A 20822-nucleotide genomic window follows, 5' to 3' on the forward strand; every position below is an offset into this window, starting at 1 on the left:
CAGGGGCTAAGAAAAGTGAATAATGGGGAGTTATTGTTTTACAGGTACAGAGTTTTTGTTTTACAAAATGAAAAAGAGTTCTGGAGATGGACGGTGGTGATGGTTGTACAACATGACGAACGTATCAAACATCAATGACCTGTATACTTAAATATGGTTAAGATAATACATGTTATATTTTGTGTATTTTACCACAATAAAAAAACCTGGGAAATAAATACAGAAATAAATGTTTCATGACATACCTCTCAAGTGAAATGATAGCCTAAGTGTGGGAGAGAGACTGAAGAATCGCTGCTAGCAAAGATATGTTCTTGGGACACAGGAGGCAGTAAGTCAACTTCTGCCACTCTGCTCTTGCAGCCCTAGGCTGAGCAGGCCTCCCAGACCATGTCATCTAAGTGTTTGTGGTACAGGGGCTGGTAGGTGGAAGATGGTGGTGGTGCCTAACATGAAAAGGCATCCTCTGCTTTGCTGCTCCAAATGTGGCTTCTGACCAGCAAGGTTGGCAAGATTGGCATCACCTGGAGGCTGGTTGGAACTGCAGGATCTCTGGCCTCACCCCATTCTTGCAGAATCAGAATCTACATTTTAATAAGATTCCCAGTGATGTATGTGCACTTTGAAGTTCAGGGAGCATTACCTCCATTAACTGACAAATTATAAATTAGTCTCCACTCAAGCATCTCTCCCCATGACTACAAAACCCTTACATCAATTGGTCTTTCCTCTCAGCATCAAATGTAATAATGCAGTATAAAACAAACCAGCATCAGACTGCATTTGCAAACCTTGCAAAAATGCAGGATTTCATAGAATCAATAGACGTGGTGTTAGGGAACTCCTCAAATCATACACACAGCATCCACAAGCAAGGAACTGGCAGATTTAGACCCATTACCAAATGAAGGGGAGCTAATCTACAGGCATGGTGGCATTCCTTCAAAAGAGAATGATTTGATATCAAAGAATTAAGAGAGGCCCTTGGGAAAAAATGATCAGGCCCATGAATATCTCTGTAAAAATGGCCCACTTTATGATTATACTGTAAAAGTCAAACAGTTTTATTAAAAAAAACTACGCCCCAAAAATTCAACACTTCACTTAATCTTTAGTCATTCTAAGAAGAAACACATTGCGTAATTATAATTTAAGTTGCATTACATAAAATATGATGCATTTTTCATAAGTTTATTACCATTTTAAAAGATGAAGTCTAATTAAAACTTTTTGTCAGTATTTATCGTGATGTTTGGCCCTTGTTTCAAATGCATTCATGCTAAGTGGACTTTCCTAGTGCCAGTTTTTCTCCAACAACAAGACCTGCTGAACTGGAATTCTTACTATTGCATATGCATTTTTCTTTTTGTCATATGGAACTTCTTTTTGGTGCTTATGATCAAATTGAATATCGATTATAAGACAGTTGATACGTACTCACTCCACAACTCAGTGAAGAATTATTTTAATGTCCCACTTCCTGGTTGGATGTTTCAGCCCATTGTTCTATCAAAGAAGGGGGTTTATCCCTAGACTGATAGCTTATAGCAGCTGATATCTTTTCAATGATTACCTTATCCACCATGAGGAAGTTCTCCAAGGTCTCTCCGTTTTCGCAGGTGACATCACCAACCTCTCTTACTGCTCTGGGCAGGATTTCTTGCACCTCCTGGGCAATCATTCCTATAAACAAGACACTCCAAAGGTTTACTCTTCAAAGAAAGACTTTTCTGGAGAAAATCCTCAGTAACTCACTAAGCTTTTGCTTTGATCTACAATGAATTTTCAGCAAAGGAGGAATTTTGGGCCAAGAACCACTATAGGATTAAAAGTGGGAGTGGTTTTGTTTGTTTGTTTGTTTTTTGAGACTCTAGGCCAAATATTGGAAAGGGGGAGGTAAGTGCCTTAAAATTCCTGTCCATAGAAGTAAAGGTGGGGTGTTAGCTTGATTTCCTTTCTTTTCCTATAGGAAGCCTTTGCCCCTAAAATACTCCTTCCTTCTTTAGGATTGGAGTATAAACATCACTTTGCTTACCCCTTCTCTTATCTACATCTGCTTACCCTGCCACCTTCTCCCTCCATCTCCTGACTGCCAAATGCCGTTCCTCACATAGGTTGAGCAGCCATCTGTCCCTGAACCCTCAGCCCATGAGCAAGAGGACTTCAGTGCAAAGAAACTATATAGTCAACCTACTCCACCAGTACCTTGGGGTGGAGGAGTGGGGGTGTTGAATAAAAATGACACAGAAATTCTTTAAGCTTTCCTGTTCTAGTGACTATGAGTTTCCCAGAGAACAAGTTAGATCAACATAGTGTTGTCAAATGCCATAGCACATAACCTCAAAATAAAGAGGAAATTAAAATTTTAATAGTTGGCAATACAAAATTAAAAGGGGAATTTGTGTGTGTACCTGTTTGATGGGCAGTGTTTATTCCCATTGCAGATGCAAATTCAGGTTTGTAGTCATATTCAACAATTCTCATTTGGGCTATTCTTTTCAGCTGTTCATTTGTGTCAACCTAATTTAATTAAAGAAGAGCAGATTTTACTCACATAGATATTTGCTATTCAAATTAATGCCCAGAGTGACCCAGAGACATTACTGAATTGCTTTTGGACATTTTGCTGGAGATAATTTCTTCAAGTGGATTGCAAGCCAGGATTACCCAACTGCTGACCCTTCAGGACCCAGCCACCCACGTTCCCCTGAACACCCCTCCCCCACACCACCCGGCCAGCAGGGCAGCAGGGCATCCTCTACCTGCAATCACTGCTGTCACATTGTTAAAGGCTGTCCCAACTGTCACTACGGGGTCCCAGCAAAATGATAACAATCAAGACAGTACAGTGAACTTTCCCTAAAGCTAAATGTGTTTGATCCAAAGGATTCCTCTTTAAATTGACAGATTTTGTAAATGAATTGATAGTAATAGCAGAATCTGTTTTTTTTTAATGTCTATCTGACAAGTAAAAAGTTGGCAGCCCTTTGTGGGTACCCTAAATTTTCTTTTGGAACATAATAGAATTGTGAAACCTGTGGTGTCTTGGCAATTAAAAATAAACTACCTGGGCATTCATCCATGTGATAGAGGAACCAGAAACGCTTTTTGTTGTTGTTGTTTCAAGAAAACCACTGTCATGGGCCTCAGCTCCTCCCTTGACACACTCCCTGAGGTGGCAGCAGAGCCCTTCCACCATCGTTTAGGATTCTCAGGCCCTTCACTAGTTGGGCTGGTTGTGAAAGATGGTGACTTGGTGCTTAATTGGCTAAACGGATTAGCTGTACTTTAGGAAGTTATTCCAGAGTATAATTCTGAGCTTACTGCCATCATTCATTCTTTGTTTTATTTGACAAATATTTACCAATCACCTTCAACATATCATGCACTACTAAGTGTTGGGACTTAAAAAGTAATTGCCTTGAGCTGGAGGCCATTATCCTTAGCAAACCAACACAGGAACAGAACACCAAATACTGCATGTTCTCACTTATAACTGAGAGCTAAATGATGAGAACATCTGGACACATAGAGGGGCGCAACACACACTGGAGCCTTTTGAAGGTGGAAGGTGGAAGGTGGGAGGAGGGAGAGGATCAGGAAAAACAACTAATGGGTACTGGGCTTCATACCTGGGTGATGAAATAATCTGTACAACAGACCGCCATGACACAAGTTTACCTGTGTAACAAACCTGCACTTGCACCCCTGAACTTAACATAAAAGTTAAAAAAAAAAATGCCTTTTAAAAGTTTGTGGTCTACACCTGCTGATATTTACCAGGTCTTTGTGCTTTGTTTGCTTTGGCAGTATTACTTATTTTTGGCCTCATGCATTCCTTCATTTGTTTGTTCACGTTATTCAGTACGGAATATGTAATCAGCACAGTGTACAAAACAGCAGTCAAGCAACCTTCGAGTCATCAGATAATCCCACTGTATTTTGTTTCATTGTGAGCCCAATTTTAGTCATGGCTGAGTTATTCTGAGATTTGGTCTATCTTAACTCCATTTGAGGAATATTATGTTGCCTTTCCTTTGTTATACTGCCTGTTAGTGCGGCTGTTTATTATAACGCCAGTGACTCACTGCTTTCTTAAAGTGATTTCACTAGTAGATAGTCATCCCTGTGAACAGACTGTTACTCAAGATTATTAAAATCCTTTGTAATATTAAAAAAAAAAAAAGTTTGTGGTCTAGACAGGAAGACCCACCTGATATATACATACATAATCATATGTGATTACATTACAACGTGAGAAACACAGTACAATGATGGAATTATGCACAGAGAATCGTTACAGCTCTGAGGAGGTGTTGAAAATCTTCTCGGGGAAGTGTAAAGGAAGGCTCCCTAGAGATGATGAAGCCCAACCCATATCTTGGCTTATTCCAGTTCCTCAGACAAACTCTGCTCCTTTCACTTCCCAGCCTTTGTTCATACTGTTTTCCCAGACTCAAAAGCTCTTCCTTCCCATTCCCCTACCTTCTTCTTCACCAATGTAAGCATTGTTCCTCAGAGAAGGATCTCTTGTCCTCCAAGTCCAGGCAAAGTTCCTCTGCTTTATGTGCTCATAGCACCAGTTCTCCTTCATAGCAGGAGTCACAATTACAAGACAACTAATTGTGCCAACCTCATTCTTTGTCTTCTCCTGCATCACATATACCCCATGACGGTGAGGACATATTTAAGGTCATGGTTCACCACCATATCACCAGTTTCTAGTACAATTCCTTGCATGTTGTAGGTGCTCAACTAATAATTGTTAAATACATTAATAACCTTAAGCGTTAGGGAAAGATGTAAGGTAGGAAGGGAGGGAGAAGGATGAGACTAAGACAGGAATGCTAGCCAGAGGGAACACCATGAACCAAGGCCCGAGACAGCAAATACCCTGACTGACATCTGCACAACCAAGGCAGAATTTGGCATTACTGGACTGGAACGGTTAAGGCCAGAGCAGGGGGCATTGCAGGTCATACTTGGAAGGAACAGTCCCAATCCCATACAGCCCTGTGCATGTATCTATCACTGTGAGCGCCTTCACTCAGTCAACAAATATTTATTGAGCAGATACTATGCGCCAGATGCTCTCCTAAGCACCGGAGATTCAATGAGTGTTTCTTATTTGGAGCTTAAATTTTAGTAAACCTTTCATTCCTGAGTCTTATTTATCTCAGGACCTGCACAGTACTGAGCAAAGTGTCTAACATATAATAGGCACCTAAAATTTTTGATAGAAAAAAAAAGGAATAAAAGAATGAAAGTATTGAAGTGGCAAGACAATCCCTGACATGAAGAGAATTGAAGAGACAGGGTCAATCAGGAGCCAGCCTGGACTGGCCTTGTACTGCCTAGGCCCTAGCCAGTTCTTCAGCCATAGGCCCCTGGGAGTCCTATGCCCACTTCCTATTTTCCCCTTTGTTCCTGCTCCACCTGCAGGGCCCCCAGTAAAGAAGGAAGCAGAGGCAGTGCTGGTTCCTTTGCTGCACATGAAAAACAGAGGAGAAAGTGCCCTCATGCAGGCTGTCCAAGCTACAGAGAGGGAAATGGTCCCTGGTTTCTAAACTGGATCCTTGAATGCATTTTCCCTAAGACATATTGCTAGACACAGCGTTAGCTTCTCTGGTACTACTACTATCCTCTACACAGATTTTCAACCAAGAAAAACTTTGAGGGTTACTTGGAGATCTAAACATTTTATATGACAATGTTCCTCAAACAAAATGCTCTTCTAATTTCTGGACTTGTAGATTTCCCAAAGCCAAATATAAACAGCAGCCTGTATTGCATGATCCCTCTGTGTACACTTGGCCTAGGGAAAACACTTGAGGCAAAGGATGTGCCTTCTTTGAATCCTCCCCAGGAACCCTACCCAGGCCAGCACTTACTGCTGTGCCTTGCTCTTCAATGCCTGTTGAGTAAGAAACTGAAAACTGAATTTGGGCGTCTGCTTTGACCTTGCCCACAGAAGTTTTGGAAAGTTTTGACCATGAATGCAAATAGCCATCAGCATCATGCTGCCTCACACCTAAGGTTTCTATAATATATCATTAGTTCAAGAATTGTATCACAGAGAACACCTTCCAGTCCATGGGACTCAGTTTGTTCAGGGAAGGCTATCTGTCATCGGGTGATGGCCCACAGCCCAGCTGCAGTCTGAACTAGGAGCAGCTTAAATGACACCTGCTCACCCTGAGCAGAGGAACTTCTGCATTTGGCTCCTGGTTCTGAGGGAGACTTTGCATGTTTGACTTTCTTGAGCTTTTTTCATGTCTACTTTTGTCTTCCACTAGCACACGGGTGTTGTGGTTAGGAGAAAATCAAAACAGCTTTGAGCATTTCATCTTAATGAATTTCTTTTCTGGCTTGAATTTTTAAATATCTTGCTACCTTTTTTCAGCCTTCACCACAGAATTTGACTGATGCATTCAACTCTCAACTTCCTCATGTTTTTGGTCATTGACATTGAGGTTCTTCACGTGCCTTTAGTGTTCAGCATGTCCTTTCACCCCTAGTTTTGCTCAGTTTCTACTGTCAGAGCTGCATGTCCTTCCACAATCTGCAGTCACATCAGTAGACATGATGCCATTGGCTGGGCAAGTTAAGCTGCTGCTCTGCCCAGGACCTCAGTTGCAGAGGTTTCAGTCATATCTGCGTCATCTTCTCTATGTCTTGGATCTGTGTCCTGTGAGCATCAGAGATCTCCCCAACCAGGACTTTGTAGATAATCATGTATTTAATATCCACAAAGCAATCTGTGTTTCCTGAGTGAGGAAACACACAGGGCAAAGCAGCAGCCTATATCCATTTTCCCCAATTGCAGTATTAGGCAACATATTTGACCACTACATTTTGTAGCAGCTCATCCATTCAGAAGCCAGCTGTCGTTAGAATGCACCATTAAAGAATAAGAAATTGCTTCCAGTCCTATGCATGCCATCAAATTGACCAAGTGTCAGATCCCCAGAGTATTTGAAAGAAAGGCTCTCTTTGCTGCAAAAACTAAGTCAGGAAGAGGTGAAGATGAAATTCACACATCTGTCATCAGCATCACCAACATTACTATCAATCATCTCCCTCATCTCTGTAATAAATAGTGAATTGGGACAGACAAGATTTCTAAGAATATATATCTCAAAAATGTGCATAGATCTATTAAAACAAATCTATTAATATGAAATCATTTAATAAATAAATCACATGTAATTTTTATTTTGTATAAATAGAAAATAATTTCTATTTGCTTCGACTTGTCTAGCTAAAAAATACCTTACATGTATGAGTTTATAAAAATCTCTTATCCTAGGTAAAATGAACATGAGCATTTCCTGTTCACGGACAACAAAACAGAGCCACAGATTGCCTCTGGGCCAAAGTTCCTGGGCTGATGGTTGCCAGAGTCAGGACTAAACTCTTAGTCTTCTAATCACGGACCAGGATTTTCTTTATTCTACCATGCTGCCATGAGCAGGAAGGGGATACAGAAATTTCACACTCAAGAGCCTGGATTGAAGTGACATTTTATTTATATGGAGAAGGCTTTTTAGAAGGGATGTGAGAAGTTCTCCGGAAGCTTGTTATTTTAAGACAATATATTTTCTTCAAACTAAGAAGCAATATTTGAAGACTTTTGGTAAACGAAGTTCTGTGTTAAGCCTGGTGGTAGCAGGAAGGGTTTTACAGGACTTTTCTCACTTGTTATATTCAATTTACATTTTAATAAGACTTGGTAGTGAATTGTATAGCCAATTGCAAGGATAAATCTGAGTTGGTGTGACCTGAAATGCAGACAGATGATCTCTCTCTAAAGTTCAAAGGTGCAATATCTAGGACCGATATCTGGAAATGTATGTAAGAACTCTCTAGCTCTGCATTCCCATCTGGCTAGTAGGTCACAGCTCTTCTAATATGAACCGCAGCTACACAATCAGTATAAAAGTCTACAATTACAACCATTCTTTGGAATCCTCTAAGCAAAGGAGGACATTCCTTGGCTGGTTTAGGAAAACCAGTGCAGATTTGCACTGAGAAAGGAATGCAGTCTGGAAGAGGGGCTAATGGTGAACAGATTAGGACTTCTACTAGCTAAAAAGGAATAAGGAAAGGAGAGAAAAAGAACTTTTAAAACACAGCTTCGCAAATGCTGTCAAGAGAAGTAGTATGAGTGAGATGATGGGGAAGTGGTAGAAGCAACGAATGGGAAATAATTAAATGGCAGAAAAGTTGGAATGAGGTGTTAGTAGCTGGCTAACGGATTGGAACCTTTGTTAGTAGCTGGCTAACGGATTGGAACCTTTGTTAGTAGCTGGCTAACGGACTGGAACCTTAATCCTTATCCTTATGGTCTACACAGCAGTTGTAGCTTTCCAAGATGATTCAGTTCAACTGGTTAAAAAATAAAAAAGAGCCAAGGGTGTCAGGCAGGCAGGCATCATTTTCATCTTACAGCTGAAGACACTGAGTACAGGGAGATTAAGCATTTTATCCAAGGTCACATAGCTGGGGAGAGCCCAAAGCAGAGGAGCCATCTCCTGATGTCTAGGCCTGGCTTCCAGTTACCTCTGGGTAACTACCTCTCCACAGAGGGAAAAGGTCTTCACCCGGAACTCTTGGTGATGAATTGACCAAGGAAGGGATGAGGAGGAGGAGCTTCTCAAGAGTTCCTAGAGAAAGGAACTGGGGAAGATAATGGCCAGTAGGGTTGGTGCCAGGGACTCTAGAAGGAAGAGGCTGGAGACATCCAAGAGAAATAGGAACAACTGGACTGAGACAGTGCTTGGAAGATGAGTGGACAGACGGAAAGGCAAACTCTGGAAGCTGACAAAGTGTGGGAGGAAGGTCAATGGCCTGTGGAAAATAACTGAGAATTGCTGCCTGTGAAGCCAATGACATGCTGTCCTTGCCCACTGCTCCTGTCAGGTAAATTCATTCTCTCAGGGAGGAACTGCTTTACAATTTCAGCAGAGATGCCCAGCAGCTCAGTCATCATTTTTAAGCATTGTGTTCATCTCACACCAGTGGGTGACATGTAAAGATGCGTGGTACAAGGTATGTCAGAGGCCAGGAGCACCCAGCACACCTGACTGGGGTGTCAGAGGAGGGGCCCCAGGCCTGACTCTGTGCTCACCTCCTGGATATTCTGCTTTGCCCGGCTGTCAGAGGGATGCATGATGGTCCCCATCACTTTCATGTTGCCACAGACAACCAGGGCTTCGTCCGGCGCATCTGTGTTGATTCCCACTCGACCGTGACAGACAACAGATTCTGGAACTTGTCCTCGCTGCCACAATGTATCACTGTCATTTTCAAATTGCCCAGGGTTAGAGGCCTGGAAAAATACATAAATATATTACAATTAAAGTTACAGTAGCAGGAATAGATGATCATGTTAGTGTTCAGAGCAAAGGCAAAGTGAATATTATCTAAGTCTTTCACAAGAGAATCCTGTATTGAGTGGGACGTTCTGACATATCCGACTAACTCTGGGGCCCAGAAGAGCCAGGGAGGCTTCCCTAACCACTCTGCCTCCCCACTAGCAGGAGCTCTGTACACCCTCATTTGAAACATCCAATCTCTATTGCATCTATCTGGAATTAAGAATGTGATCAGTTATACTAGGTGGATGGTCAAGAAGAAAATTAAAAATGGCTATCTTTTCAGGAATAGTCATCATCATCATGATTTAAAATCAGAACATTACATCAGAAAATATTACAGGTGTACTAAATCAGATAAATAAAAATACCTTGCATTTAGCTAGCCCTATTATACTTTCAGAATGCTTTTATATTTATGATTTCATACACAAGTGACAAGCAAATGATAATACAAATATATTTAATATACATCAACTATTCCCTAAGCACAGACGATACTAAGGAAGAATAATAACAGCTACATTTGTTGTGTGATAATTCACAGTGCAATTATATGAAATATGTACTATTGTCCTCATTTTATTGATGCTGACACTCTGAAAAGATAAATAAATTGCCCAAAGCCACAAAGCTAATAAGTTCTGGAGCTGCAACTACAAGTCCTCTGATTATTAAATAATGATTTGCCTATTTCATGGCATTGCTTAGAAGTAGTCCTGGCAATCTTTAAAGAAAATCCAAGTGAAACCATTGGACTAGACAAAGTTCGGCAGATTTTCCTCTTAAATAAAATTATTTGTCAAAGAATGTTCAAATACTGCACTGCCTTCCTTCCTCCCTGCTTCCCTGTAGCCACTGAATTTATTCCCAAATATTTTAAAGTAGGCATCTCTAAATCCCTCAAAATCCTCACAACAAAATTAAATTGTCTTTAAAATTATGACGTGTTTTTATGATTGAGGCAGGTTGTCACAACTTTAGACAAACAGTTGCGATCCTGATTATCTAAAAAGTCAGTACTAATACTTGACTTTTTACCTTTCTGGTGGTATATGATACATTGCAAGCTCAGCACCTGAATATGCATAGATTTTCTCTGAAGACTACTCAGGAAACAAATAACAGTGGTTTCCTCAAGGATGGAGCCTGGGAGATGGAGAAACAGTGGTAGGAGGGAGATTCACCTTTCACTATATATTCTCTTGGTATTGTTTGAGTGTTTTGCCATATGCATTTGTTACAATTTTTAAAATAATTAAAAGAAACCACAAAGGTTATTTCTTAGTTTGGGTTTAAAGAACTTTTTGATGTCTTCAGTTTCCTAATTCAATCTCAAGTGTCTGAACCCTGAGCTGCTTGGAAGACTCAACCATTGACACTTGATAGACAAAAACAGTGAAAGAGGCCAGGTGTGTGGTGGCTCACACCTGTAATCCCAGCACTTTGGGAGGCTGAGGTGTGTGGATCACTTGAGTTCAGGGGTTCAAGACCAGCCTGGCCAACATGGTGAAGCCCCATCTCTATTAAAAATACAAAAATTAGCAATGTGTGGTGGCATGTTCCTGTAGTCCCAGCTACTTGGGAGGCTGAGTCAGGAGAATCACTTTAACTGGGGAGGCGGGGGTTGCAGTGAGCTGAGATCATGCCACTGCACTCCAGCCTAGGGGACAGAGGGAGACTCTGTTTCATAAAAAAGAAAAAAAAAGCATGAAACAATGTAATGTAAAGTAATGGGGTGGGAGGGGGTAGTGGGGAGTGAGGGAAGAATATAAAGTAAAAACTTTGAACATTATTTTGTGTAAATTTACTTGAACAAAGAGCTTTTCTGCAAGGTCCCTAGAGCCCCTTGGTTGTGAATGGCAAATTGGCTTTGACTCAAATCCTTTTATAGCAATCAATCAACTAAATCCAAAGGTATGCCATATAAGATGGTGATGTATTTTTCTCTATTTTGAACATAATGAGCCACTTCAAGGAAACAAAATAAGACAGTGATGAATTTTTTTGTAATGAGCTTTGGGATAGTTATTATGTTGTTGGTAACTTGATACTGGAACAGCAGATATAAGTGGATTTAATTTTTTGGAACAATTGCAATATTCTCACTTAGCTTTCATCAGATGAAAACTCAAATCCCTAAAATATGTTCACATTATTTTGGAAAGGGCCACAGATTCACAACATTCTAAATATATAGCCCTAGGGAGAATTCCTCATCAGTAACGGGAAATGTTCTCATAACATCTGTGAACTTATTTCCCTTCTCTGGAATCCACAACCCTCATGTGTCAAAGCAAGCACAGTATACTACCTCTTTCTGGAATTATCAGTTTGTATTCACATGTGACCCGATAGTGGCTGATGGATATCAAACACCAAAACAAATTCATTAAAATTTCTAAAATACTTTTATCGTTTGTCTCATATTCTCTTATTTAGGGAAGAGACCCAAGCATCCTAGTCTATGTTATAACACAAACTAGCTGTGTGACCTTGGGGCAGTCACTTAATCCTTCTGTACTGTGTGCCTCCTCTGATGAATAAAGAATCATGTCTCCTTTACCCACCTCATAGGATTATTGTGGGATTAAGTGAAATCATGTGTGCATGAACAGTTTGCAAAAACAAGGATGAAACGCCTCAAAGTCATTCTCGACACACTCTCCTGGGCACAGCAGCAGCTATTTAACCTATAATCGCTTCATCTGCTCTCCTCAGCAACGCACCTGCAGAGTGGCACAATTCCGGGGAACGCCTTTCATTAAAAAATACAATGTAAATGGCGCCCCCTGCGGGTTATTCGAATAGAAAACAGCATCCGCTGCAATTTGAGGCCTATGCTGAGCCGGAAATGAAAAGCTGGAATTTGTTTTATCATCGTTTGGGATTTGAAAGCAACAGCCAAAGAACTAATAGAAGAGTTTGACCTGAGGAAGGCAGCTCTTAGGAAGTCCATTTTTGCGCCTTTTGAAAGAGTTACAGAAAAAGGACCTAGAAATACTCTGCTGGTGCTACTCAAAGCATGGTCTGCAGGCTAGCAATGTCAGCATCTCCTGGAAGCCTGTTAGAAATGCATATTCTCAGGCATCCCTGACTTACTGAATCAAAAACACGGGTATCTGTGTTCTTACAAGCTCTCTGGGGATTCTTATTCATAATACAAGCTTGAGAACTACTTCTTTATGCCATGTACTCCTGGTCATAAGTTACCCTTCTGTCGTTGACAGAAAGATCTGTTGAGTTCAAAACAGGCATTACTCCATAAACTGTTTTCTTTGAGTAAATAAAAATTCATCTGAACTCCAAAAGAGGAATGCGTATGTCTGCGTTTGTGTGTGTGTGTGTGTGTGTGCATGTGTGCACATATGCATTATTAGATCATCTTCCCCAATCCTAGGTTTGGTTTCTCACGTCACGCACTGTGATTTGCAGAGCAGTAGAAGAAGAATACTTGGGGACATGCCCATTTCTATTCTTCTGGAAAAGAAACTGGAATAATTTATTGGTTTTCAAAATGAGGAAACCCTAGAGTGTCTTTGAAAGGCAGACAAAAGTAATCATCCCTCCTGCTTGCAACACTGCACTCCAAACCAGGTTTAATTAAGTATTTTAGAAGGAAAGTGGGGCTGAGAGAGAAGAGCCCAGTAATTAACAAGGGGAATCTGAAGGAACTCCTCTGGGGAATGCTCCCAGAAACAAAGACTCAGCAAATAAATCTGTTCTTTGGAGTAAGCCTTAATTTTCATTAAATTGGTCAATTTATACTACAGGACCATAATATACTGCTAAAGCTGTTTTGATCGGCAACTCAGATGAACAATTACTGGGTCCTGCCCACCATTCTCTCTCCAAGCAGAATTCTGACAAGCTTGGTCTCCTGGATCCTTCCTGGAGGCCTGGAACTCATCTAGATCTAACCCTCATACAATCACCCTTACCAAATAGTAAAATGTCAATCTCTGCCATTAGGATGAGTGGTTCTTAGGCCACAGAACAAGTCTGGATTTGCTTAAATGCAGTTTTCATTTCTTCATTTAATGTGGTCAGGGCTTATAGTGTCTTTGTCAAATTTTTCTTCCCATTCTTCATTCTGGAGCTCAAACTAACAGAACCAGGCCATGGCCTAAGAGGCCACATCTGGCTCTTTTGTAGAATGTTGGCTGGTCTGCCCTTTGCCTGGCCCATTTGTATGCACCTGGATAGCCCCTCTAAAATCTCAGGTGGCAGAAAATGTATTCTGTGGACACTTCTAAAACTCACTAATTGAAACAATAATGCCATTTCTTAAACAATTAGATAAACCAAAAAGTCTGCATTCATTTTCACTTCTGTGTTTTACAGTTTGAATGAAATACTATCAATAAGATATTTCTAGTGGGGGATGAATGGTTGGTGTTAGTAATCCTTTTCTTCTCATTGCTGTTAAGGTAACTTTTGTGTTATCCAGCACACTTGTAGAATAGGGTATTCTCTTTAACCAAAATTGTGTCTGGGAGAAAACTATCAGATTTGGAATACAATCATTTTTTAAAATAAAAATTTAGTGGATAGCATGACACCCAAACTGTGCTGAGTAAATTTAATATTTTTGGTATTCATACCAAATATGAATTATGGAACTTTCAACTTTTCAAAGTCATCATTATGATCTCATTATCATTGTGCTTTGGATTTGAGGAGGTGCCAAGTAACAGAGTTTTTGGTAAACAGAATGCTAGAGAGTGGAGCTCCCTCCCTCTCACGTTGCTGTTGTGTGGACTTGCACGGCAGCTGCATATAGCTTTGCAGGAGCTGTCAACAGCAAATGGAGAAACCTTGTCACTAGGTAAATTATTCCAAGTATGCAGGTAACTAGCAGACTATCTGTCTCAAGCATGTGTTATACAGCTCCAGAGAGTACTGTCATGATATCTAATCTATGCTAACTCTGAAAAGCATGGCATTATCTGTCTCTATTCCTTCCTAAGAGAAACAATATGCAACCTAGGTTTCCAGACTTTACTTTAAATCAGATTTGTTAGCACAGCAAGGCAATTCCAGATTACATCAAATAAGATGTCAAAGATGGCCCTGGCCCCTGCAGAGGGATGGACGGCCACCTCTGTCATTAGCTTATGATGCAAGGAGAGGGCCCCACCTGCCTCTGCCCCAGAGGATCCTCATTTGCTGCAGGTTACGTCAGACCCCACAAAAATGCAGCCTGGGGTGTGCATGTCCTTCCCTAACCCTGGGATTGCTGAACACATAAGTGTTTTAACTCGTTTCTATCATTACTTCATCTCCATTACAACGTTGAGACATAGTTAAAGGATTTCCACTAATAGGAGGCTTATTAATTTTAATTGACAAAAGGAATTACAGAGGCCCTTTGTTTCAGAACAGTTCGACACGGGCAAGGAGAGATGCCATTTCCCCAAACGGGCAGATCTTCTTCTCTTCCTCAGGGCCTCAGGTTAAAGCCACATACATGGGCAGGCCCACAGTGAACACTGTTCTCTAGTGGAGTTTGCATGACCTCCCTGTACCACTTCAAAGATCCATAACAACGCAGCGCGTCCCAGGGCTGCCAGGCCTGTGGCTACCTGTTACTTCATGCCTCTGGTATTTTCAGTGGTGGCCAGCCTGAACTCACACAGCTGCAGCTGCAGCTGCCAACAGCTTTATGTTTTGTGGCTGCCAAGACTCCCCTGCAGAGCTGTGACCAATCATTCATTCAGCAAAATGTGCTGAGCCAGCCACTCCTATGTGTTAGACAATGGCCCAGATGCCCTGTACCACCAATCACTTTTGGCCTGGAATGCTTTCCTACCACTTTCTCCACCCTGTGGGCTTTAAGGTCAGAGAGATCCAGGCTCCATTATTTACAATTCGTGAGATCATGAATTAGTTACTTAGCCTCTTAAGCCTCAGTTGCTCTGGGTATAAATAATGCAATGTGAAAGCATAACAATGTAAAATGATGTCATATGTATATTGTTTAGCTCAGTGCCTAGAACATAGAGTAAAAACCAGAGTTTCTCAACCTCAACACCACTGACATTTTGGGAGGTATAATTTTTTGTTGTGGAGGTTGTCCCGTGCATTGTAAGGTACCGAGTAGAATCCTTGGTCACTACCCACTAGAGCAGCTGTGACAACCAAAAATGTCTCCAGACATTGCCAAGTGACCTTTGGAGAACAAAACTGCCCCTGGTTGTGAACCACTGTGTGAAAACTAAAATAATAGTTTCTGCTATTACCATCATTATCATTGAAATAGTATATTCAAGCACACCACTCAAAATTCAAATTCCGCCTACATGGGAGGAAAGCATGTGGGATCCAGAAAAGTCAGAGAACTGAACTTACCCTTACAATGATCCTTTCAGAGATGTGGGCAGACAACAAATAGAACTGGTCTTGGTTAGCAGCATACAGTCCAACCACCAACATGAAGTATCTAATTCAGAGACAGCAGACCAATGCCAACACATCAGGAATGGAGACACAATTCGTACAATCAAATACCACCCAACAGTTGATCAACAGTGAACTTATTGAGAAGAGTTTGCCTATTTAAAGACTGCCTTTTCCCTTCTGTTCTAAATTGTCCCGCAGTGAAATAAGAAAGTAGTTGATTCCCTTGCTATCGTTCTGGGTCAGCTCTTTGCACAGTTGGTGGTATTTGTGAGCTGTTTTACAGGCCCCAAAAGAGCAGGAAAGCAAGCCACCCTGGGGAGATGTCCCAGGAGGGGTCTGGGGTCAGCCTATCTGTGCTGATTCAGCACAGGCCTCTCCATGCTGCAGTCCTGGGCCCTCAGCACAGCATGGCTCACAAATACAACAGGAAGCCACCTTAAAAGTCCCTTTGTTCAGAGCCACAGAAGCCACATTAAGGGCTGGACCTTAATGGAGGCTGACTCCTAGGGTCTGCCCAACCACACTGGATGCTTCCCAGTTCAGCCTGCTCTTGGCCATGTATCCTATGCCTTCAACAACCTCAGGGCTTGACTTTAGCCAAAGACTGAGACCTCCTTTTCAGTTGCTTCCAAGGTAATTTTCATCACTGTTATTTCAATTACCTCTTCACATGTACCACTGATGAGACAGTTTTAAGACTAGACCACTTCTTAAAAGTCAAAATTAAAACTACCTTCTTCAAAGAAGCTTTTGCCCTAATAACTGCACAAAAAATCTTCACCAGCTTCTTCTGTAACACTCCTGTTCTCCTAGAGAACAAGAGTTTCCCTCTGCATCTAAAGTAAATCAGTAAGAGTAGTAACTGTTATCATTACTAGTATTAGCTACTATCAAGAGCTCAGTGTGTCATGTACTAGGCTAAGCAGTTCACTTACATTAGTCTATTTAGATCCCCAAAACAACTTTATTGGAGTAAAATATTGTTATTGTCTCTATTTTACAGGACAGGAATATGAGTCTCAGAGAGGTTAAGTTATATGCCCAAGGTCACTCACCTAGTAAATGCCAGTATAAAATAGTCAAATTCAATTCTATCCAACTCCAAAACCTATGTTCTAAAACCAGCAGTTCTCAAACTTGAGCATTATCAGTGTCACCTGGAGGGTTTGTTAAAATACAAATTGCTGAGCTCCATCCCCAGAGTTTTTGATTCAGAGTTTTTGATTCTTCAGTAAGGCCCGAGAACTCGCATTTTTAACAAGTGTCCATCTCTGTTAGTCCTGGAATCACACTTTGAAAACCACAGGTTTAAATCATGAAAACAAGTTATTTTCTTTTTTAATCAAAAAGGTCATAGCAGAACTTCAGGACTAGAGACCAGCACACTGGTTGAGAAATGCAGTCAGTCCTCAATCTTTGGGTGGCAATGAGATATAAACATGGTCACTCTAGAAAACCATGGAAGGAATCAAGCCAGGCAGAGATAGGGCAGGGCAGGAAGGTGGGCATTGCAGGGTATGGGTGTGGGAGAAGAAAGATGTCCATGGGTAAAGGAGAAATGTTAATAAACTGAGAGTCAGAGAAGGGAGGAAAGTGACTTAGAGGCCCTGTGTGCTGACTGGTAGCACCAGGAGGATCAGAGGGGCCCCAGGAGGGCACTTCCGGGACAGATAAAGTACCCAGCCACACTGCCATGCATACAGTGACCTCAGTACCTCTGGTCTGGATTTGGTTTTCCCTTTTTTCTCATATTATTTGCTGTGGTTTCACTGAAGTGTAATCGTCCCAGCGTTACTTTGGTGACCTGGTCAGCCAGTAGGTCAATTCTAAAACAGTAAAAAACCAACAGACTATAAGAGAACACCAAATCTCTGATTATATCTAATCCACTTTCAGACTCTCAACTATGCTTGGTTCCCAGTTCTCACCACACTGGGAGAACAGTTTATTCTAGTCACCGATTATTAACTGCTATCCACAGCATGGTCAGGAATAGCTGCCAGGAAGGCCATGGAATATCTTGAAGGGTAAGAAATGCTCACTCAGCAAAAGCTCAAGCCTGGAGTTTCCAAGTCAGAAGGGCCATATGCTCCATATACCCAGCATGGTTTCTTTTACCTCCACAATGGGGCAAGAAAATCATTTGTGCCGCTGCCACTGTTGTGACAACATTCACTCTTGACTGAAGCAGTTTAGGTCTCACATGAATGCCTTTGCACCCCCTTCACGTATCTGCCTCTCCTAGCCTAGCAGTGGGAGGCAGCTTCCTTCACAGGAAGGCCACATACACCCTGCCCAGGCAAGGGAGAACCAGATGCACCACACACATTTAGTGCTGTGTTTGTACAAGTGGCTTCTGGACTGTCCAAGCCATGAAACCATCTTCTTCTCAGCCCAAAGGGGGTTGACTCAGGGTCAAAACCCTGAGATGTCTCCACTGTATCCCAGCCAAACCGGTCAAAAAGCAAATCCCACTCACTCTAAGTCATCCTACAGAGAGGACTCTACCATGGACTGCCATATTGCTTTGCATACTACCAGCTATATATGCTTTCTATATTGGAATCCATTCCACAAGCTATTAACATGGCTTTAAAGAATAAGAAAAAATGACTTCTAAGTACAGCATGGATATACAATCTTGAAATTAATTCAATCAACATCATGCTGATTTAAATGAAAAATTATAAGAAAGATCTAGCCATGATTCATCTCAAGGAACTAAAGTTGTTAGTAAGGTTGTTAGCAAAGTTTTTAGCAATAAACAACATAAAAATAACAGTGGTTTAAAAATTGATCGTTTTATAAAGAATTTTTGCAACAGTTTCAATGCATAGTACAACTCTATTTTTGTTGATAAACATATATGCATAATGTTAACATTAATACTACATTAATGGTAGGGGCGCTGTGGCTCACACCTGTAATCCCAGCACTTTGGGAAGCTGAGCCAGGCAGATCGCCTGAGTTCAGGAATTCGAGACCAACCTGGCCAAAGTGGTGAAACCCCAACTCTACTAAAGATGCAAAAAATTAGCCGGGCGTGGTGGCGCATGCCTGTAATCCCAGCTACTCCGGAGGCTGAGGCAGGAGAATCACTTGAACCCAGGAGGCGGAGGTTGCAGTGAGCCCAGAGTGTGCCACTGCGCTCCAGCCTGGGCAACAAAAGCAAAATTCTTTCTCAAAAAAAAAAAAACAAAAAACCTCTATTAACATTATTAATTTGGATGCTGTGGTAGGTTTCATTTTAAGTAACTAAAATAAATTAGATAATAAATAAAATTATATATATATAAAACAAATAAATTAGATGTTTATTCACAAAATATTCACAAAGGAATTCAGAAAATAAATTCTTACTTAACAGGATTGAAAATCTTTTTGCTCCTATCTGCTTGGGACTGTTCAATAGCAATTATTTGATTGGTGGCTTCTACCTGTATGAAACAACAAAAAGTAAATTAATTATTTAATTAATTAATTTATAAAAATGTTAATTCGAAAAGAACGTTCGAGTACTTAAAAAGTTTTTCAAGGCATCACCCTAGGCCCTGGGCAGGAGGAACAAGTCACTGAAAAGACACATAAGACAGGAGTCCCTACCTTAACGCAGTGTTCTGTTGATGAGGGAAAAAATAAATACCTGTGAAATTAAACAACGAGAACACAAGACAGCAGAGTATTTCAGGTAGGCAGTGAATACAGAGTAGGCTAGAAGATGACTGAAACATTGGGGTAAGGCAGCTTCTTATTTATTCATTCATTCTAGAAGTACTTATGGAGCACCCACGATGTACCAGGAACTGCTGTAGGCATTAGAGATAAGAACTGAACACAATTAACAAAATTTGCTGTCCTTGGGGAGCTTACATTCCACTATGAAAAAACAATGATATACAATATAATAAATAAAAGATAGGAATTAGCATTTATTCAGCATCTGCTACAAACTCTTCTTGTTCTGTGATATTGGAAAGGACTTGTGAGACCAGCCCTGTAATATAAAACTGGTGGGTATTCACATTGTAACAAATCTTTCTAGAAAGCAATTGTTGGCCTATATCAAGAGTTTTAATAATATTTGTATCTTTCATGTGTAAATTCCCCTTCTGGAATGTATCCTTATGCAAAGGTGGGTTTACATGGATGTTCACTGAAGTTTTATTAACAATACAAAATGGAAAATAAACAAAACTAATAATAATAAAGGAATTAATACGATGCATCCATACAATGGAAAACTATATCATCTTTGTGAACAATATTTTTATGGGGTCCTTAATAATATCATACAATGTGATGTTCACAATATAGCACTAGCAATATGAGATTAATTTCAATAACAGAAAAAATGAGAAAAAAATAGGCTACCAAATGGTGGATCCCAAATACAAATGAATTTTATCTCTTTTTCATACTTTTCTGTTATGTTCCAAAATTTTCACAATGAACTAATATTACATTCATATTCATAAAATGAATGACTTTTTGTTGCTTGTTTGTTTGATGTTTTTATGTATTTTTGTTTTTGTTTTGTTTTTAAGAGCTCAATTTGGTACAAGAACAGTTATGTGTGCAGTAGCCAAGCCTTAGTGCCTAAGCCCAGGTTAGCTATCAGAATAAAATATGTCGGCCAGGCACAATGTCTCATGCCTGTAATTCCAACACTTTGGGGGGCAGAAGCAGGAGGATTGCTGGAGCCCAGGAAGTTGAGGCTGTAGTGAGCTGTAATAAAGCCACTGCACTCCAGCCTAGGCGACAGAGCAAGACCCTGTCTTAAAGAAAACAAAACATCAACCAAAACAACAAAATATGCAGATAATGAATGCTTCTCCCTCTTAGGAACTGGATATAAAGTTACAATTTAAGAAATACTTTTTGATCACTCAGAAGTCATATTAGCTGCATTCTGAACCCAGCTCTATCATTTACTACTTTGGATGAATTGCATAACCTTATTGGTCCTCAGTCTCCCCTCTGTTAAACTGTAGAGGAGGGGTATTGACTAAATTAGTGGCTCCTTGGCGTTTTTTTAGGTCACAG

General features: G+C 40.7%; 1 protein-coding gene across 2 annotated transcripts in view; it reads right to left on the reverse strand.

The window, feature by feature from the left end:
- The window catches only part of MYRFL (myelin regulatory factor like), a 123933-nt gene that overhangs the window by 46438 nt on the left and 56673 nt on the right, over positions 1-20822 (reverse strand). For both annotated transcript variants that reach the window (XM_033221282.1, XM_033221281.1), the window contains exons 8-13: positions 19140-19216; positions 17495-17605; positions 15729-15819; positions 9131-9331; positions 2412-2520; positions 1574-1683 (exon numbers count right to left, since the gene is read on the reverse strand). In XM_033221282.1, coding sequence (XP_033077173.1) covers positions 1574-1683; positions 2412-2520; positions 9131-9331; positions 15729-15819; positions 17495-17605; positions 19140-19216 — 699 coding nt within the window. The remainder of the gene's footprint in view (positions 1-1573; positions 1684-2411; positions 2521-9130; positions 9332-15728; positions 15820-17494; positions 17606-19139; positions 19217-20822) is intronic.

Source organism: Trachypithecus francoisi, unplaced genomic scaffold (genome assembly GCF_009764315.1).
Source record: "Trachypithecus francoisi isolate TF-2019V2 unplaced genomic scaffold, Tfra_2.0 Lachesis_group11, whole genome shotgun sequence".
In the NCBI taxonomy this organism is placed as follows: Eukaryota; Metazoa; Chordata; class Mammalia; order Primates; family Cercopithecidae; genus Trachypithecus; species Trachypithecus francoisi.